At 41.1% G+C, this 20,879-nt stretch overlaps 1 protein-coding gene across 3 annotated transcripts in view; it reads right to left on the minus strand.

Annotated features, from left to right (window-relative positions):
• EML4 (EMAP like 4) overlaps window positions 1–20,879 on the minus strand; it is a 96,844-nt gene that overhangs the window by 37,534 nt on the left and 38,431 nt on the right. The window contains exons 3-8 of one of the 3 annotated variants that reach the window (XM_082217394.1): window positions 19,367–19,496; window positions 16,596–16,775; window positions 11,424–11,552; window positions 10,368–10,393; window positions 9,477–9,509; window positions 153–276 (exon numbers count right to left, since the gene is read on the minus strand). In XM_082217394.1, the coding sequence (XP_082073520.1) occupies window positions 153–276; window positions 9,477–9,509; window positions 10,368–10,393; window positions 11,424–11,552; window positions 16,596–16,775; window positions 19,367–19,496 (622 nt within the window). The remainder of the gene's footprint in view (window positions 1–152; window positions 277–9,476; window positions 9,510–10,367; window positions 10,394–11,423; window positions 11,553–16,595; window positions 16,776–19,366; window positions 19,497–20,879) is intronic. The other 2 variants (XM_082217395.1, XM_082217396.1) reach the window with 2 other exon arrangements.

Genomic DNA, 20,879 nt, shown 5'->3' on the forward strand with positions numbered 1-20,879 from the left:
TTACACTACTATTAAATTATGCAGGCTTCACAGTGATAAAAGAAAACAGGAAACTAGACAGAAAAAGGAGGGGTGAGGGTGGGAAAAGAAAAAAGAAAAAACCACTGGAAAAAACAAGTGGGGTTTTTTGTTTAGGTTTGTGATAAGGATACACCCACTCCAGTTTTAATTTCTCAGAAGGCAGCTCTGTCTTGATTTCGTAATATTTGTCTACCTCCGAAGGAAGAAACATTGTGATTGGTCGTCCGCGCATGAACATCTTGATGTACTCTCCTTCTGTCAAAACAAAACAAAAGCATGCACTGTAAGTGAGTTTGCTTTGCAAGCAGAAATGTTAACAGACCCTGTAAAGAACTACATTTTTAAAAAGTGTAAGCTATGGATTAGATACAGATCCTGGTAGGACATCATCAGTACAACTTTTCTGGCTCAGACCTAATAAGGCGGAACAAATACACTCTTTTTTCTCACCACCCACCAAGATATGCTTCTGACCATCTTATCAACTTCAAAGCCCAATGGATGTAATCTATGGGCTGCTGCCCTCTTACCAAAAGGCACTGAATCTTTGTCAACATTTGCTGCTTCTCCCCACTTCTCCATTCAATTAGTATCCATTTAACAGTTCTACATGGCCACTCCTAAAATTTCTAAGGAGAGCAAGACTGGAGCCTCTCTTCTTCCAGCCCAAGACACAACTTAAGAAAAAGCAAAATGTGCAAGTAGCAAGGAGCAAGGACCAATTTTTACAGGCTCATTTTTACAATTTAAGCCATGCCTGGTGGGTGAGATGCCACCCCATTGCTTTTCAGGTTGGCATAACCATCCCATTACCTTCTATGGGCTCTGGGCCATATAGAAAATTTACTTCCTTTGCAGTTGAGCACAAGACTGTCTCCACTTTCAGATTATTCACCCCCACCCACCGCACGTTGAATGGAAAATATAGATTAGGGGTCAGCAAACTTTTTCAGCAGGGGGCTGGTTCACCGTCCCTCAAACCTAGTGGGGGGCTGGACTATATTTTGAAGAAAAATAAAAATGAACGAATTCCTGTGCCTCACAAATAACCCAGAGATGCATTTTAAATAAAAGGACACATTCTACTCATGTAAAAACACGCTGATTCCTGGACTGACCGTGGGCCGGATTTAGAAGACGATTGGCGAACTAAGCCGCTTCTGGCGAACCAGAGCACCACACGGAAACGCCGTTTACTTTCCCGCCGGAGCGGTACCTATTTATCTACTTGCACTTTGACGTGCTTTCGAACTGCTAGGTGGGCAGGAGCAGGGACCGAGCAACGGGAGCTCACCCCGTCACGGGGATTCGAACCGCCGACCTTCTGATCGGCAAGTCCTAGGCTCTGTGGTTTAACCCACAGCGCCACCCGCGTGTCCCACCCATGGATTAGACACACTGAAAAAGTCAAGACGTATGCAGCCTGCAGTGTGAATGACACCACAAACAGAGACCATTACATTTTAGAGCCTAAAAAGAAATTATTTCATAGGAGAGAGAGGTAAGGCCAAGTCTATTAAGAAACTATGTTATTAAAATGAGAGGTAAGGCCTATGCGGTAAATAATATATACACCTCATCCCAATTAAACTCTGAAGAGCAAGCTTTATTCTTCTTCAGGTGTTTTATTGTAATACCTACCAAGGGGGAACTTTTATGCATCTCAACATTATCATCAGACTGATAAACGTTCACTTAAAGCTAACTATGGCTGTCTGCCTAAATCAATATTTTTCAAGGGATGGGATCACCTTTCTATTGTCTAAGGAAGCCTTGCTGCACCTCTGGGTCCCCAGAGATTGTTGCACTACAGCCCCCATCATCCCCACCTAGTATGGCCAACAGCCAGGGATAATGGGAACTGTAGTCCAGCAACTTTTGAAAATCAAAGGTTTATGGAGGCTGATTCAAGTGTTTTATATTGATTATCTTTTGGCTGACCAGTCTCCTGAGATTACTGCCATGGAAGCTAGTTTTTGTGTGGTGCTCATAGCTTGTCAGAGCAGGATCTTGTCCTAATTTTAAAATTATTCACACTTAAGTTGTCACTCATCATTTTAATATATAGTGAGGGGGGAAAGTATTTGTTCCCATGCTAAATTTACCCGTTTGCCCTCTGATGAAGAAATGACCAGTCCATCATTTTAATGGTAGGTTTATTGTAGCTGTGAGAGACAGAATAACAACAGGGGAAACCCCAGAAACCCAGAAGACGAAAGTCAGAGATTGATGTGCATTATAATGAGTGAAATAAGTATTTGATCCCTCTGCAAAAGATGACTTAGTACTTGGTGGCAAAACCCTTGTTGGCAAATACGGAGGTCAGATGTTTCTTGTAGGTGGCCACCAGGTTTGCACACATCTCAGGAGGTATTTCGTCCCACTCCTCTTTGCAGATCCTCTACAAGTCAGTAAGATTTCAAGGCTGATGTGTAGCTACTCAAACCTTCAGCTGCCTCCACAGATTTTCAATGGGATTAAGGTCTGGAAACTGGCTAGGCCACTCCAGGACCTTAATGTGCTTCTTCTTGAGCCATTCCTTCGTTGCCTTGGCCATGTGTTTTGGGTCATTGTCATGCTGGAATACCTATCCTTGACCCATTTTCAATGCCCTGGCTGAGGGAAGGAGGTGCTCATCCAAGATTTGATGATACATGGTCCTGTCCATCATCCCTTCGATGCGGTGAAGGTGTCCTGTCTCCCTAGCATAAAAACACCCCTAAAGCATAATATGTTCCCCTCCATGCTTGATGATGGGGATGGTGTTCTAGGAATCGTAAGCAGCATTCCTCCTCCTCCAAACACGGCGAGTTGAGTTGATGCCAAAGAGCTTGATTTTGGCCTCATCTGACCACAATGCTTTCACCTAGTTCTCCTCTGGGTCATTCAGATGTGCACTGGCAAACTGCAGATGGGTCTGTGCAAGTGCTGTCTTGAGCAAGGGGATCTTGCGGGCTCTGCAAGATCTCAGTCCTTCACAACGTAGCATGTTACCAACTGTTTTCATGGTGACTATGGTCCCAGCTGCCCTGAGATCATTGACAAGTCCCCCCCCCCCGTGTAGTTCTGGGCTGCTTTATCGCCATTCTCCTGATCATGGCAACTCCATGGGATGAGATCTTGCATGGAGCCCAAGGCTGAGGGAGGTTGACAGTTATTTTGTGTTTCTTCCATTTGCGAATTATTGCACCAACTGTTGTCACCTTCTCACCAAGCTGCTTGGCAATAGTCTTGTAGCCCAGTCCAGCCTTGTGCAGGTCTACAATCTTGTCCCTGACATCCTTGGACAGCTCTTTGGTCTTGGTCATGGTGGCTGCTTTGGAATCTGCTGGATTGATTGTTTCTGTCGACAGGTGTCTTTTGTGCAGGTACTGTTAACGAGCTGGGATTACAGGTAAGATCTCTCCCTTACAGCAGGTGCTTCTAATCTCATCTTGTTACATACAGTAAAGATACCAGGTAGCCTGACATCTGGCTGGTTGATAGGGGATCAAATACTTATTTCACTCATTATAATGCACATCAACCTTTCCCCCCTCATGGTAATTATTTTATATTCCCTAGTGTTTTGATATCTTACATTGCTTTTAAATTCTATATTTAATATTGTACTTAATGTACCATACTGTGCCTTATGTATTTTGTTTTCTTCTCTCCTTCTCAACTGGTTATTGACTGAAATAAATGAAATGCAATTATTGCCCTAAGTGAACTCAGAAGTGTCACGAGAGAAACAGGAGGTTCAAGTGTGGTGCTGTGGAAGTTCAGGTTATAAATAGCACTGACAAAAGACACCAAGCATCTCTCCTGTTTCCTCACCCCAAAGAAATAACAGGAAAACCAAAGTAGCATTGTTTTCTTCTGGTAGGCTACACAAACTTCGGAGAACTCACTGAGCGCATTTTCAGACCTTTTAAAATTTTGATTGACCTTACATGGGGGCGGTAAAGCCTCTCACACACATCCTTGTTTCTCTTTTTGAAATCCAACACTACAAAACATTCTCTTAGGTATACAAGCCCACAGGGCAATTATAGCATTAATGCAAAACTTTTTTTGGAAACTGTACAGGTAATGGCGGCGTATCAACAAAAGCATTTTTACCAAACAGAAGGTTGTTGCCCAGGGACAAATTCCTGTAAATACAAGCTAGGAGAAGCAGCAGTTGAACTCCCTTTTAATTTATATTAGCTTAATTGCCGTGTTCTAGAACATCAAACTAAACTTTATTGGTCCCCTCCCAAACTGTTTAACTGTGGGCTTTTAAGGATATAATAAGATGAAGTATTTCATGTGTATCTCAAGCATACATCCTATACCCTCTTGTCCCCTGCCCTTTTTCGTCCAAATAAGAAAGCAAAAGGCCCTGTTTTAGAACAAATAGAACCAAAATGAAAAACAAAACAAAACACCCAAAGCATCCTTGTAAGAGGAAGGAGACACTGGTTTAATTTTAAATGTCATCATCCAGTTGGTGGGAGCCGCAACCTTTGTATTAAGCTCTGTAAATGCAGCATATGGAATGTTTGTAATAAAAAACCTGCCCTGAATTGCTTCAAGATGATACAGTGGTGCCTCGCAAGACGAAATTAATTCATTCCGCGAGTTTTTTCGTTTAGCAAATTTTTCGTCTTGCGAAGCACGGTGTCGGAAAAGTTTTGGAAAAGCTTCAAAAATCACCAAAAACCTCAAAAAAGGCTACCACACCACGTTCTATGAGTTGCTCCTCGAAGTCAAGTCACAACTGTATTAAGGGTGTTAAGAAAAAGGAAACAAACTTGCAAAAAATGCAAGATGTTTTCGTCTTGCGAAGCAAGCCCATAGGGAAATTCGTCTTGCGAAGCAGCTCAAAAACCGCAAAACCCTTTTGTCTAGCGAGTTTTTCGTCTTGCGAGGCATTCGTCTTGCGGGGCACCACTGTACCTTTCATAGCAGGGATGGGAAACCTATGGTCCTTCTCAGGCTTCCTCAACCTCGGCTCTCCGGATGTTTTGAGACTACAATTACCAATCATCTCTGACCACTGGTCCTGCTAGCTAGGGATCATGGGAGTTGTAGGCCAAAAACATCTGGAGGGCCAAGGTTGAGGAAGCCTGGTCCTTCTGATGTTGGTGAGCTGCAACAGCTGGCTGGGGCTTATGGAAGGGCCACAGGTTGCCCACTCCTGTTTTATGCATATTAAATGGATTGCATGCTATTACATCCATGTACACAGAACTCTTCTTCCCATGAAACCAAGACACGGAGGTTTTCTCTTGTTGCTGCTTGCAGAAAAGTTGTGTAAACCAAAAGCTCGATACCATAGCATAATTAGAGCAATCAGGAAGAATCTTTCGCAGTTTCTTATTGGCGTCATGTTCAAGGGGGGAGTGGGAAGGCTGGTGTTTTCCATGGTGATTCAGCTGCTAATTCAACTATCATGCAATGATAGTTTGAAATGGACCATTCAGTGGTTTAGTTCTGCCGCTGCTGTTAACAGATGTGAGCCAGTTGCCATAACGTACTTGGGCATCATGAGGTATGCATGTCAGCAACACACATCACTCATATCCAAACACTCCACACAGTTCAGCAGTACAAATTGGAAATGCTTCTACATACTGCAGTGGGGGAAAGTCGTCACATAGACGCAATTCCAAGCAGTCACTATATGATTTAAGGCCATGTTGAGACCAACTCTTATTTTCCTAAGGAAAGAGATCCTACTGTTAAAATTCTGATCCAATGGTCTTCTTTTCACTTTGGAAAAACAACAGCACTAATCTGTGGTGTTGTAGTAGCACTTATATGATTTGGCAGCCTTTTCTGCAGGAGGTTTTCCTTCTACAATAATTGCAGAGTTGTCTCCAATGTTTCCTTGCTGCAACTCGAGGTGGAAAAAATAAATGCAACAATGCAACCAAGTAAGAGATGAGATACGCATCTTTGCAATGCGGAGCAAGTTAGATGTGCATTTAGGAAGAGACTCAGAGATGTTCATCACCTCTATTCTATGGCCACTTTCAATGTGCTATTTTTAAAATTAAAAGAAATCCAAAGGCAGTAATGTATGGACGGGCACATGGTCTTAATTTTTAGAGCTCTTTTAGAACCATTCTGCTAGGAAGGTAAATTGCAACGTGAGGAATTATAGGAGGTCAGAAAGACCCTTCCTTCAATTTATTCTGTTGGTTTTAAGGAACAAAAATAAATAAATTCCCTACATTAAAAAAGCTCTATGTACAAACTGCAAAGTGCTTCAAGAAGAAACCCAGCTTTAGGGAGGGGGTGGGCCTCATAATTCCATACATTCAAATCAGGTACTTAAGCATGTAATCCTGTATCTCATTTCCACCATTATTGCTGAAGGCATCTGCATGTAGAGACCTGCTGCCACTGGCAGCCAAGCATAAAGGCTGTATTTCACGTGCAGCCAAGTTAAAAGCAAAGTCCTTAAAATAGGTACTGGCACACAACTGCATCCTTGATCTAAAGCCAAACATGGCAGAAAATTTATTAAACCGTTAGAACAGATTCTAAAAGTCACGGCATGTTCTAGATGTTAGTTTCAAGGAATTTGTACGCTTTTTAAAAAATGCACGTACACTTGGCTATAGCTGCTGTGAGAGTTGAAGTGGTTTAAAGGGAAGAGTGCCCCCATGGGCATGCAGTGGGCATGATGAATTGTTTTATTTAAACAGAACAAATATTTTAAATGATCTTCTGAATTTGAAGGCGACAATTACAAAAGGACAGCAGACGCCACGGAGGAAAGAATGCAATTGCCCCTTTGTAACTGCTGTTATTTCTGAAGACCAGAGACTCCTGAAAAACTAGAAGGAATTCAGAGCTGCCGAGTGGCTTGGACTCAACACAGTGGGAGGGCATCAAGAAACATGAGTAATGATAATATTCCCATCTACATATGGGTTTATAGTGCCCACAGTTGAACTTGTTATAGTTGGATGTGTGAGGCTGTATGTAAACCACCCCCGAATGCAAGAAGTTTGGCATAAACTTTCATGACCAGAGTCCACTTCATCAGATATCCTCAGTTGGCAAGTACATTTATATACAGGTGCAATGAGAGAAAGTAGACAGCAGGGCCAAACAGCAATAAAATAAAATAAAACCACCAGCTAACCTATGATACCTCATGCAAACTTTAAATGTGTACACAACTGGCACAATGACCACTTGCAATATCAGTAATTTGTAATTTATTCTAGCAGGAGAGGAAATAGTAATTATGTTATTTATTAAACATGTATAATGCCCTTCATCCGAAGATCACAACATAAAACTTCAAAATAAGGACACATAATACATAATGAAAACAAACCAATAACTCGCCTCCTACAAAACACATATAAAAGGTCATGGATTGGCTGATTAAACAGCTCTGGTTACAGACAAACATTTTTGACTGGCACCTAAAGATATGTAATGAAGGCCTAAACAAACAGAAATAATGCTTGTTGACAAGATCTAATTCATCAGTTCTATTCTGGAATCTCATTTTGATTTGATTTTTGATTTTTTTTATGAGAACAGAAACTTTCAGGTCCCCAGGGGGAAGGGCCATAGCTTAGAAACTTCTGGTCAGTAGGAGAAGGGGCATGCATTGCTTTTGGGGAAAAGGTTCCATGTTCGATCTCTGGTGTCACCAGGTAAAGAAAAACCATGGAGACAACAGATTCAGAGCAAAGAATTTTATGTCCCACTTTGGGCAAACTGAGGTCAGTCTTATTTACGGTTTATTGAAGCCAATTTCAAATCTTGACTTAGGAAGCTGCCTTGTTTCAAAAGAACATAGACGAACCAGAAGTAGCAAGTAAAGGGAAGCACATGAATGGAAGAATCATGTAGGTTCGTTCCCATTAAGATAACCATAGTCCATCACTTCACTGCAACACAGGATATATGAGAGACAGAGCCCCATTAGTTCACACATCTGACAAAGGGGACTCCAGTGCATGACTGCTGATGCCATTGTAAGTGTTACACATTTGAGGTGTCAGAAAAAGGCAGGTAGTTAACCTCCACACATGACATTCAGAGCTCTAAAGCTGGGTTTCACAATGGAATGAGAATTTACAGCTTCGTCCAATATGATTTCTCAACTACACCAGCAAGATTAGGAAAATGCCTGAAGGGCATTATAAAGTCGTAAGGCTACCGGAGAAAGCTCCAACAGGGATAATATGTCAATTACCAAAAGTCATAGCCTTTGAGTTTCACAATTAATTGCACTTTTTTCCTTCTCAACAGCTTGCCGTTTGAAACGTATCAGTCGTTACGTAAGAAAATCAGATGAGACACCTTGCGTTGAACTGCTACTCACATCTGCATCAGCTAACCAACAACATTAATTAAGATATTAAGCACACAGTTAAGTAATACAAGACTGAAAAAGCAAGATCTAACAGAAACAGTCCCATCAGACCTGCTCAGACCTTTTTTGTACTCTATTATCCCCATTTTGAATTTTTGTTTGTTTGTTCAAATGAGTAAGTCAGTAAGATTGGACCCAAACATGGTCCTGAGTTCTAGGAATAGGGAAACCCACGAGCTCATTAAGTTCTATGCTCTCCTACATACCATATACCCTACATATCATAATAATCTACATACAGTGTGCCACAAGAGGAATGCAGAAGCAAACAAATGACACAATTGCGGAATAGAACAGATAGCTGCTACAAGGCAAGCAAGTGATCCGAGTACAGGGAAAGGAATCCCCAGATTTCTTCCAGCAGGGAATTGTGCAGACTACAGATTTGTGGAAAGCATAAAGAATAGAATTTGTGTGTGTGATTTTTTTGTTTTAAAAAATGCAATGGCTATGCTCTATATGACATGCACATGAGCCAACATGCTCCAGGTTTCAAGCTTCATGCTTCAGTGACATTTGCAGATCAAAGCCAGTCATTCTCAATCAGGAATAATATTCTTAGCAGACAGTAACAATTCATACACTCTTTCTTCTCTCTCTTTCAACAAGCCAGCAGCAGCCAGACAGAATTTACTGACAGAAACAAACTTTAATCTTTTTTTAAAAAAATTGTTACCAAAGGAGGATATTTTCCGTTATTTGACTGCATAGTACACAATTTGTAACCCAGAATACCGAGGGTAACAAGGGATCTTTTAGTTGGCATTTCAGGATATTGTTAGAAGACAATTGCCTGGATAATGTTTAATGTACATGTATATCATGTCCATTCTCGGAAAGAGGAAATTAAGCATATATCAATTAACGTTTTAGATTTTGAGGGTGTGGGTTGGGGGGGAGGGAGGGATATGATGCTTCTTAATTACAGTATTGCATTATTTAGGTAAAAAATACAGGAATAGGTTTCTACTGAAATTGAATAGGTTGAACCCATGTGCTTTGGGAGACTAAAAAGCCAAATAAAAGATCAAAAAAGCATTTAACTAGGAAAGCAACCAGCTTGCATAATTTTAATCCTTACCTTGGCTGTTCTTTTCTCGAGTTGACATTTTTGCTGGTTATGGGACAGAAATAAAACAGCTTACAGGTGTCTCCTGCCTTGGGTGAAGTCTACCATTCAAACCCAATCTAGTATTTTTAAAATGCACATGGGAAACAGATATAGCACATCATATATGCATTGCAGATTTTCCTGTTTTTTTGTTTTTTTTAAAAAAATGAATAGCATACAACATTCACAAGAGGCAGAATCCTCTTTGCTGAGACCAAGCCAATTTCAAGAGTGCTTGGGAGTTTCTCGCTCTGATCCAGAGCCTCGTGTGAATTATGTGCGCTCTTCAGAGTGTCTGGACATGTGAGAAGCCTCGCTGGTTTATAAGCATGAAGGCAGCAGATACAAACCCACAAAGGAATGTGAATGTGGAGCAGCTTAAATGGGAAACCACTTATAAGCAGGTGGAGCTTCATGCATGTAAAGTTTCTCTGAGACACGGATACTCTTTTCATCTTTATAGGTCTGGAGCCAATAGAGAAATGCCACTGAATGCAGTATACAGTGGTAACTTGGGTTAAGAACTTAATTTGTTCTGGAGGTCCGTTCTTAACCTGAGGTGCAACTTTAGCTAATGGGGCCTCCCACTGCCACCGCACGATTTCTGTTCTCACCGTGAAGCAAAGTTCTTAACCCGAGGTACTATTTCTGGGTTAGCGGAGTCTGTAGCCTGAAACGTCTGTAACCTGAAGTACCACTGTACTTTGAAGCAAGCCCTAATCATCATATTAAAACATGACTCAACTTGTAGGTTTATCATAGTAATCTGAACTGGACATAGAAATAGATTTATCAGTCTTAGCAGAAGCAACAAGCTGACCTTGAGTAAAGGTCTACTCAAAAACAAATGTTTCCAATTACCTTGGCTGACGATGACATCTTTGTGTCTAGGGAGAGAAATGCAGGTTCAATTAATATATATATATTTATATAGATAGATAAACATTAACTTGAAAATAAACGATGTTATTAAATGTTAGTTTGAGTGCCTAGTCAAGGGTGCCCAAACTTTTTCCAAAGAGGGCCAGATTTGATGAAGTGGACATGTGTGAGGGCTGACAAAGTTGTTGCCCTTTTTTTAGGATTGAAGTTGTTGAGTTTTTTTGGGAATTTTGCCCCAAAGTTGTTCATGTTATGAAACTATGTTAGGAAAGAAAGCTTTGGAACAGACACCTAACTATAGTGAGTAGAATTACATAGTCACCCTCTATCCGAAAGGTGGATAAAACACATTTTTCAAAATGGCATTTTACAATTACATAACACGTCTAAAAGCTCTAATTAAATAAATTTCTCTTCTTAAAGTAACCTGGTGTATTGTGGAATTCAAGCTAAAATATCCAGTTAAGCAATACTAATCCAATAAAGAGCTGATTATTCCAAGCCAGGTATTTAAGGGGGGGGGGAGTACTCAGTTCCAACTATCTATCTATCTATCTATCTATCTATCTATCTATCTATCTATCTATCTATCTATTTATTGTAGAAGGCTGCAATGCATGCAGCGCTTCACCCAACAGATAGAGCTGCTTTGTTTGAGCTTTGTTCACACATTGCACTGAACACTGGTGCAAGCTGTCTCTACAAATGCACAAGTTTTTGAGTGAAACAGTATGCAGCTCAAACGCTTGTGTACAGATTGTGCACTCACTGAATGCTACATGTGAGTAACTGTATGAGTGTATAGCTTAACTATTTGTGCACACAGGGTTTGTATACTCTGATTGTATACTCATTCAATGTAACACACGAACTGGAAAAGGGGGAAATTCTAGTGTTCAGGAGCATCAGTTGTGTATCGAAGCATGACAGGAGTTATAAATCAGGGTGAAGGACCACACAATGATATAATACACATTTTACAGAACTTTAGCATTAACTCAGGAGAAAATGTTCGGCACTGAATCAAGCACTTACTTGTCTGCATTCTTGCCACTTTTTGATATCAATTTGGAGGCAGAGGTTGCCCTCATTAGTTTATTACGACTCTCTTCTGAACTTTCCCATGCACTGTGTGATTTTTCAAGTGTTGATGATCTCTTTACACTAGAAAACAAGCACATTTTATGTCCGCTGTTAAAGCAGGAGTGAATGATGCCACGTAACAATTCGTACTGGAAACACAGCAGCTGAAGCAGCAGCAGATGAAAGAGATGCCAGGCCAGGACATCCTTCAAGCAAATCCAGAAGACCCCAGAAATAAGGATAAGAGAAAGCAATCTAAATGGATGTTTGAAAACCGTCAAAAGGGCAACTTTAAACCTAATCAGTATAATGTTGGAACACTGTCAAGTGCAATGTAAATGCCATTTTTAAAAAGTATGCGCTATGCTTTCTCATACTTTGCAATCTGCATTTATTATTATTATTATTATTATTATTATTATTATTATTAATGCTAAATATAACAAAGGCTTTCATGGATGAGTAGTCTGATCATCCAATGTACCATCTGCAATTCAAAACGCTGCAAATGCAGATTTATTAAAAGCATGCTTCTAATTTGGTTTGGTTTTAGATTCAGGATGGTTATAGGGGAAGATGCTAGTTCACATCACAATTCCATAGTTGCCCAATAGACAGCCTAGCAACTTATCCAGTTAAAACAATTTCCGGAAGGATGGTATGCGAAAGCTACCAACGGCAAGTTTATTCCTGCAAGACCTTCAGAAGCTAAAAAGGGGGGGAAAGTGACAAAAAAGTTAGGAAGTCAAACATTAGGGGGGAAAAGTGCACACAGACATTTCTTTATGCTTTGGCAGATTAATATGCTAAACCCAAGAACAAATGCCTTCATACAGCCAAATGCCAGACAGGAGAACAGACCAAAGTCCACTTTAGGTTTGTGCAAGATAACAGAGAAAGAGTTTATGAAAGACTTAAACATGCATTAGTTGGGGCCATATCAAACACTATGCTTTTCCTACGCAGGAAGCATTGCCATTTAGAGGAAAAACACACAAGCCGGATGTGTGGCAATTACAAGTTTATCTACTTTGCTATGTGTCCAGGTGCCGGGAAAAGATATGTGGTTGCAGCATCCCAGCAGGTATACATATGCAGAAAGAGTCACAGGTATACAAAGGCTTCAGTTCAAAGGTGCTCTGGCATAAGCAAACATTTCCACTCACGCAAGATACCCTCTTTTATGCTGAAGCCTGCAGGGCCCCATCTCACGCTGCTGGGGGTCCTCAGACCTTCAACACGGGCTTTTCAAGGAATGCAGAATGATGCAATGAGAAGGAAGGGGCAGGAAAGACCAGTATAGTGAGAGGAATTCTGCTTATGTGTCTTAGGAGCCAAGCAGTGTAGGAAAGTTTATAATAATTGAATTAACTTTGAAGTAAGAATTTCTGGAATCTCTCCCCACTCCCCCTTTTGGAAGTATGACTGATACAACCATCTTCTTGAAATCCTTTGTTAAGGGAGAGTTAAAGTTATCCCCCCCCCCCTTGATCTTGAAGCACCTTCCACCAAGTTAAATGAATTTTAGAATTTCTGCTTTAATTCATGTAACTCTTATCGTATGTTTTTCGACAACTCTTAACTGCTGGTGTGGTTGGTTGTTCTGTGTAAAGAATTTAAGTCTGATTTTAGCAAGAGATTTTAAGGGTTATTTATCTGGCGCTGCTCTCAGTAACGGACCATATTCCTTTGCGTTTGGAAGGTCCCAGATTCGACTACCTGGCATCTTTAATTAACATGATTGGGTAGCAATTAATGGAACAGAACTTTGCTTAAGGCCCCTGAGAGCCTATGACACAATACTGGCCGTATACACACCATACACTTAAAGCACACTTATTCCCTCACATAATCTTGGGAACTCAATTTGCTCCTCTCAGAGCTGCAATTCCCAGCACCTTTAATGAACTACAGTTCCCAGGATTCTTTGGCAGGAAAATTGTGTGCTTTAGATTTATGGTGTGTACGCAGCAACGAAGGAGATGGTCAGGCAGCTGGTATTTGATTCAATTATCCAACTGAACTGGATTCAATTACAGTGGTGCCCTGCAAGACGAATGCCTCGCAAGACAAAAAACCCGCTAGACGAAAGGGTTTTCCGTTTTTCGATGCGCTTCACAAGACGAATTTCCCTATGGGCTTGCTTCGCAAAACGAAAAAGTCTTGCGAGTCTTGCGATTTTTTTCGCTTCCCTCCCCCTTTTTCTAAGCCGCTAAGAGCCTTTTAGCCGCTAAGCCGCTAAGCCTTTAATAGCCGCTAAACCGCTAATAGCGCTAATCCGCTAATAGGGTTGCTTCGCAAGACAAAAAAACCGCTAGACGAAGAGACTCGTGGAACGGATTAATTTCGTCTTGCGAGGCACCACTGTATCCAACCCTGGAGTTGTTTTAGGGTACTAAAATTTGATATATTCTGAAGGTAAGGTTTAATAGTCGTGACCTGCTATGGGGTTTCTCTCTCTTGAAAAAGAATGGCAAGATAGAATAACAACAACCACTGTATTTGAATAATTTTGGAGACTGTTCCAACTGCTACTTTCATTTGCGAAAGGATTATTGTTTCGTTTTTATCTTTTATGTATATTTTTTGTTAAAGTTTTTCTTGGTTTAGAAAAGTACATGCATTGTCTTTTTGAAGGTTGTACAGTCTGTTTCTGTTTATATTCAGTTTATATAGTTATTGCTCAGAAGCACTGAGAATTTTTATTCCAAGGACATAATAGTTCATTCTTTCCCAGCTTTATTGTTCTCTTGCAGAGAGTTTGTGCCCCAGAACTACAAGTGCCCTGTGGGTGCTGCTTGTTGTTTCTGCGCTCTGCCCTAACCTTACTGAGAACCCACTGCTGAGTGATAGATCACATGCTCCGCCTGCAGAAAATCTCGGGTTCAATCCCTGATATCTCCAGCCAAAAGAGTCTGGTAGCAGGGGCTATATCAAACACTATGCTTTTCCTACGCAGGAAGCATTGCCATTTAGAGGAAAAACACACAAGCCAGATGTGTGGCTGGATGTGAGAAAGACTTCTGTCTAAGACTCTGAAGGACCTCTGCCTGGAGAACCAGATACTGGACTGGACAGTCTGACCCGGTTGGTGTAAGAAACTCCCCGTGTTTGTACAGCAGCAAGCAACATCTGAATTTGTAAACTGATGAAAAAGGGATAACAAAAGCCCAGTGCACTGGTCTAGGGGTGCCTCTGCATTGTCCCTGTTCTCCCAGCACCCTGTGGGGAATGGTGCAGGTACTGGCAGAGACTTCAGACAGGAATTTATATCCCATCTGTCCACTGAACAGTCCTGTGCAGAGGTCCTAATGCACACATCATCCAGCCATGAACTCACTTTCTTATGCTGCTTGGTTTAGAGGTGTGCAATAGCACCCAGTACCACCCTGATGCAGCACTTAAGGGCTGTTTTACACACACGCAGAAAGATCGTGGGTGGTTTGGTTACAGGCAGCGCTGTTGCTCAATTAACGAATGGTCTTTGTTCTATTTTCTGGTTTATGGCAGGCGTTTATGTGTGATATTTATATTAATTACCTTAATGGATTGCAGCCCAAAACTTAATGTAATTGCTTGAGATACAAGGGAGTTCTCCAGGGCACAAGCCTGTGCAGTGTGCATGGAGGTCCTAGGCTGCCCAGATAACAAGATCCCCCTTCTCAGCCTCGTTAGTGTGGTCCAAAGGAAAGCAGAGCAATATGCTGGGCACCGGTTTGGTTGCCTGAGTTGCCAGAAGGAGGCATACAGTTAATCTAGGTGTAAAGAACTGGATATTGTTGGTGAACAGAGGAAGGGGCCACTGTGCACCCATGCAGAGACTGAAAAAGAAGGCAAAGCAACACACTGAAAAGCTGTTTGAGAAGCAAGGAGCCAAAATTAAAGTTTGCAAACTATACCAAGCAGACCCGAGATCTATTAGTATGCCATCACGCACAGGCAGCACAAAGTATTAGTTAGATATGTTTACAGAAACTATGGAACGCATTTAGATTCAAATGTAATCGTTGCAGATTTCTGTTATGGTCATAGACGTGAATGCTGGGCTCAAGCTCATTAAATTGAAAGTGTCTCTACCGCGAAAACAGGTTGTATCAAGGGTGGTTGGGTAGAGGCTGATAGTCAGAGTAGGTGGCAGCAGTGGCTGGTGGGACTGCATAACTGCTTCTTACTAGGATGCAGAGGGGCAAGGCAGCAGGAAGGCAGGCATGATGCCTATGTGCCAGTGGGAGCTCTGGATGGGCTCGGCCAGTATGTTTGCACCATGATGACCTTCCTGCTGTGCCAACTCTTGCCCTCGACCTCCCCATTAAATGAAGAATTCAGTTGAGTGGCCAAATGCCACTGAGAGTAGGGAGTCCACGCTCAACAGGGCTGCTTGGGTCAGCCCCATCACTCTCACACGAATTTCTCCTTTCATGCCAGATGCTTTACTGTAGTATAAAGCCCTGGGGTTGGGGCTCAGAAGTGGACTTGTGGGGGAACAGCTACTCTCTGGCAAACAGTGGAATGCCATTCCTTTGAAAAGAGGAAAGGGAATATCTATCTTCATTTGGCTGGTTCACATGTCACTTTAAACCATGGCTTTGAGTTATGCTCACGGCCTGGAATGGGCCTGCTCCATGGACTCATTTCTGCCCCCCTCTTGGCTCAGGTTCAAGTATCATTTCCCACAAAACCTCCCTAGCCATTAGACATGAACCAGGAATTGTGCTTCATCAAAAGCCACCTTCATAAAGCCATGGTGTGCAGCTAAGCTGTTTTGAAACTGACCAGAGCTTGTCATAAACCAGGACCCCTGGTTCCAACAAGCCAGGATTCATGAAAAGTGAACCTAAACTCTGAAGTAGTCCATTTCCCAGGGACTGGAGCTGGGGGGCTGCGGAGCGTCATTGTCAGAGAGACAACATGTGTGTCTGAGATTCTCCTAAACCTTCTTCCAGCTCACACATATGCTGTGCCACTAAAAGCATGGTTTAGCACCATGTGCAAACCAACCGGTTATGTTAATCTTTTGAAAAATGGTTTTATAAAAGACATAGGCATGCTTTTAATTGGGAGCAAAGCGCAATGTTAGTATCGTTGCAACCACTTCCTAGCTGTGTACTTGGGTACTTAGGAAACCTTTTGCCTGGAGCAGAGCTCTTGACTTCTGGGGTCTGCCTGTGTGTTGGGAGAGTCTGTGCAGAGGGCTGGGGAGAAGGTGAAGGTGATGCTTGAGTTTGTGGGTTTTGATCATTAGAATGAGAGTCCTCTTTTTTCTCTGTTTGTCCATGAAGTTTTTCCTTCCTTTTTTCTGTACCACTGAAAAACAAAGTATAAGAAAGAGGTAAAGATTGTATTTTTAAAATGAACGCAAAATGGAGAAAAGCGAAAGGGGAAGAAAACCCAACACAATGAAAACATTTGTGCAAAAGAAATAATATGTCAGGTTAACGGCTACAGAAACCAAAAATGCAATTCATTTTCTTCATAAACAGCTTGCTTTAAGATCTTTTATTTATCTACCAAACATAAAAAGTGGCTCTTATTTTAGATTACATAAATCATCTGAAACTCACAAGTATAGGTTGTTATGTGCTGTACAGTGGTGCCCCGCAAGACGAATGCCTCGCAAGACGAAAAACTCGCTAGACGAAAGGGTTTTTCGGTTTTGCGTTGCTTCGCTAGACAAATTTCCCTATGGGCTTGCTTCGCAAGACGAAAAAGTCTTGCGCTTTTTTTAAAAAGCCGCTTGAAGAGGCGCAGTTGCGACGGACCGTGCTTCGCAAGACGAAAAACATCACAAGACGAAAAGACTCGCGGAACGAATTATTTTCGTCTTGCGAGCCACCACTGTATTGGTGTTCACATATTATTATTATTATTTTGCAAAAAGCAAGCAGTTGCAACAGAGTAGTTTTTATGTCTAATATATTTCTAAATCATCAAAATTATATGTCCTCACCTTCTGTAGATGCACATTTAGTGTTCTGAAGAATAAACTAGAGCTTTGGTCTCATTGTTTAAGAAATAAATGCACCCCCAAATTTATCATGCATATTTCTTTTCCTTAAGAATTTTTTGAAGGGTTGAATCCAATGGTTTCCTTTCTGCTGATGGAAGGCTCTTTGATCCAACAGGGATCATCCAACGGCAGAACAGTGAGGAGGAGATTTCTGGCCCTGCAGCCCCCATGCTATTTCCTTAGCTCTTCCCACAGGATACCTGAACCACCTGCAGCAGATTTTGGAAGTCTATGGAAAGCTGCAAGCTGAGGAGGGATTGGTAAAAAAAATGTCCCTCCCCATTCTGCTGATGGAAGACTCCATTGGACCAAAATAACTTCCATCAGCAAAAGCGATACTGTTGGATGCAACTATAGTTTACATTTTTGAAAAATAAAGTTAAGAAAGGGGGGGGGGGTAGACCACTGCTGCAATTAACTTTCAACTTTTTCCAGGATCTCTGACAAAGCAATATTGTATGGAAAAACAAACCGTAGGAAATGTCTTACCACTAGAGAAAACAACTTTGAAGTTTATTATTATGACAGATGTATTGGCAGCCCTTGCTTGCTGGTATTGTGACAGTCATCATGCCAGTTATCCTACAGTGAATCAAATATTGTCTTTCTTTCTTTTTTGTCTCTTCCAGGGTAGTTACATCCTGAATCAAGACCCGTTTGGAAGTGACAGCTAGACTTCAAAAGGAACCACTGATGTTCTGCTTGCTATTAAAACATGTTACAAATATTGATGATTTAAGCAGCATTTCTACTAATATGGCATATATGGGGAATATTAGATTCAGCATGCATGAGCTAAGATCATTAACTCCTGGGGCAGAGATGGGAAAACTGGTCCTTGTGATGTCATTGGACTACAAATCCCACCTTCCTCGATCACTGGCCATTCTGGAAGGCCACAGGTTCCTCATCTCTGCTATACTGCGAAACTATCTTATTCCACCATGGATAGAGCAATGAAATTTCAAAGAACAGCAATTTGGACTTATTTGCACATACAACAACACAGGCCATTCCTGTAGGTCAAAGGCAGAAGGGATTAAGGCATAGGCTGTATTTAAACCACAAACAATGCAGACATCAACACAACCATCATCATGCAAATGGGCATATGGCAGATATATGGCACAGACCTGCAGAGAAACTGCTTCAGCTTTGTGTCTTTACTAGGAAAAGCCCTGAGATTTTCAAATGCAACAAATAGAAAGCTTTCAAATAAATAAATACGCTCAGAATACCCAGGACCTATAAATATATCAGAATACCACACAAACATGTTTTTGTTAGCTTCTGGCCATCAGGCAAACGGTTAAGAAAAGTAGTTAACTTCAGCTTCTATTATCCTCCCGATCTCTTTTTTTTGTCTTGGGCTTTCGATAGACAAAAATGGAAATAATTGGCCATAAATCAGGAAGCAGGTAAAACAGAGGCAAAACAAAGGGAGAATGAAGGCAGAATAGGCTACAAAGTGATATAGCCAGCCATTTTTTAAAATTTCTAATAACAGTAGTAATACTTGTAATAGTAATAGTAACAATAACAATAATAATACCCATGCTGACTACTGACATCAGCCAGACTCTTTTTTTTGTGTGTGTGGTGCCTGTAGAATGTAGAAATGTGTTTTAATTTTATCAGTGATTTTATTTATTTTTGGAATGTTATAAACTGCTTTTTTCAATGGTTAATTTTATAGTTTTGTTCTTTTTGTAAACTGCTTTGAGGTTTTTATTACAATCAAGCGGCATATAAATTACTGCGAATTATTCACAAGTGAGGTTCCTGGATGGTTAGGGATTTGAACCCCGCTCTGTGAACTGAGTACACTCCGACTTGTGTTCCACATTTCTCAAGTTTATGTATTTACTGTTTCAAGGACGAGGTATACCTTTTAGCAGCAGACGAAAGTGTTTCTTTTCGGGCTATTGGTATGGAAGGGCTGTGGCTAGTTTTTCTGCTTCCCGCACTTCCATTAGTGATACAGGACAGGGAGATAGCTTCACGGAGGCCCGGCTGACCTACGAGAAACACAATGAGAAGGTAATTCGTAACAGCCTTCAAAAACATCCCCCACTGACATTCAAATTGTGATTTATCACATTTGAGATTGGCTTTGATAGAACAACAGTGAAGATAAAAAGGCTGCACATCTGGTCTATGTGTGGCCGGCTTGTCAGTCAACAACGGTACTTGAGTGGAATCCAAGCAAAACAGCCCTTTGATATCCTTAAAAATCAATAAACCACCATTTGGAAAAACAGTTATAACTTGCTCCCCACACCCCCGTTTTATACAGGAAGCATTTTTCCTTCGCACAAAATAAATATCACTTTTCCGCCCACCCAAGCTTTCAACATCGTCATACTCTGCAAAGACTGTGAATACTGTAGAAACAAATAATCAAAATAATAATCAAAACTCTATATATGCATAGTTAACAAAACAAGTAACTTGTAGACCAGAACTTGGAGTGCATTTGTTGTTGTATAAAATACTGAAATGGAAAATTTAACTTTAAAGTTTCTTTCTTTTAACTTCAAAGACTATCATTAGGAATAAAAATAAACCAAATACCATCAGGTTCGCAGATGTCATTTGATTGTTTTGGGTTATTATTTTTAAAGGATCGCCCCCCCATGCTCTAGATCAGAGAGCAAGATTACAATTAAAGTGAAGTCTAGGAATACAAATATATTTACACACACACACACACACACACACACACACACACTAAGTCAGACTAAAATGCATCTTGCCCAGCACTGTGACTCCATGGAAGACAGAATACATTGTCATCTACAGAAAAGATTCCAGGTCTTTGTCATTTTTCCTCTCTTTTCTGATAACTTGGCCTTGCAACTTATTCTTCAAAACCCTCCATGGGTTTTGGCCACCAGATGGCTCTTATTTCATGACCACCATCATTAACATACTGCTTCAGTTTAATAAGATGAGCTACTGTCCATAGCAATATTTTCCCACTGCACACCTGATCATGACAGCTCGCCATTACATTTATTTACTTAATATGGTCTGATGACAATGAATACGTAAGAATGTACACTAATAGCTCATACTGCCCTGTCTGTTCTATAAGGAGATGGCAATGATATCTAATATATTTATATTTAGAAGGGGGTCCCCAAACTTTCTGAGTCTGGTGGCACATTTGGCAATCTAACAAACTGCTGTGGGCACCATAAATTTCACAGAAGAAAATTTGAAAGAGAGCTCCCCAACAGGCAGAGCAGCTACACAAAGACACACAAAAAAGGAGGCAACCCCCCCTCCCTGAACTGGAAATTCAGAAAACCATTTAAAAACTGGGAAGGACGGGTGCCAAGGGGGTGTCTGTGGGCATTGTGATGCCCACATGATGAGAATGCCAGGTACGGAGAATG

This window comes from Podarcis vaucheri (assembly GCF_965113315.1).
Source record: "Podarcis vaucheri genome assembly, chromosome: 3".
NCBI lineage: Eukaryota > Metazoa > Chordata > Lepidosauria > Squamata > Lacertidae > Podarcis > Podarcis vaucheri.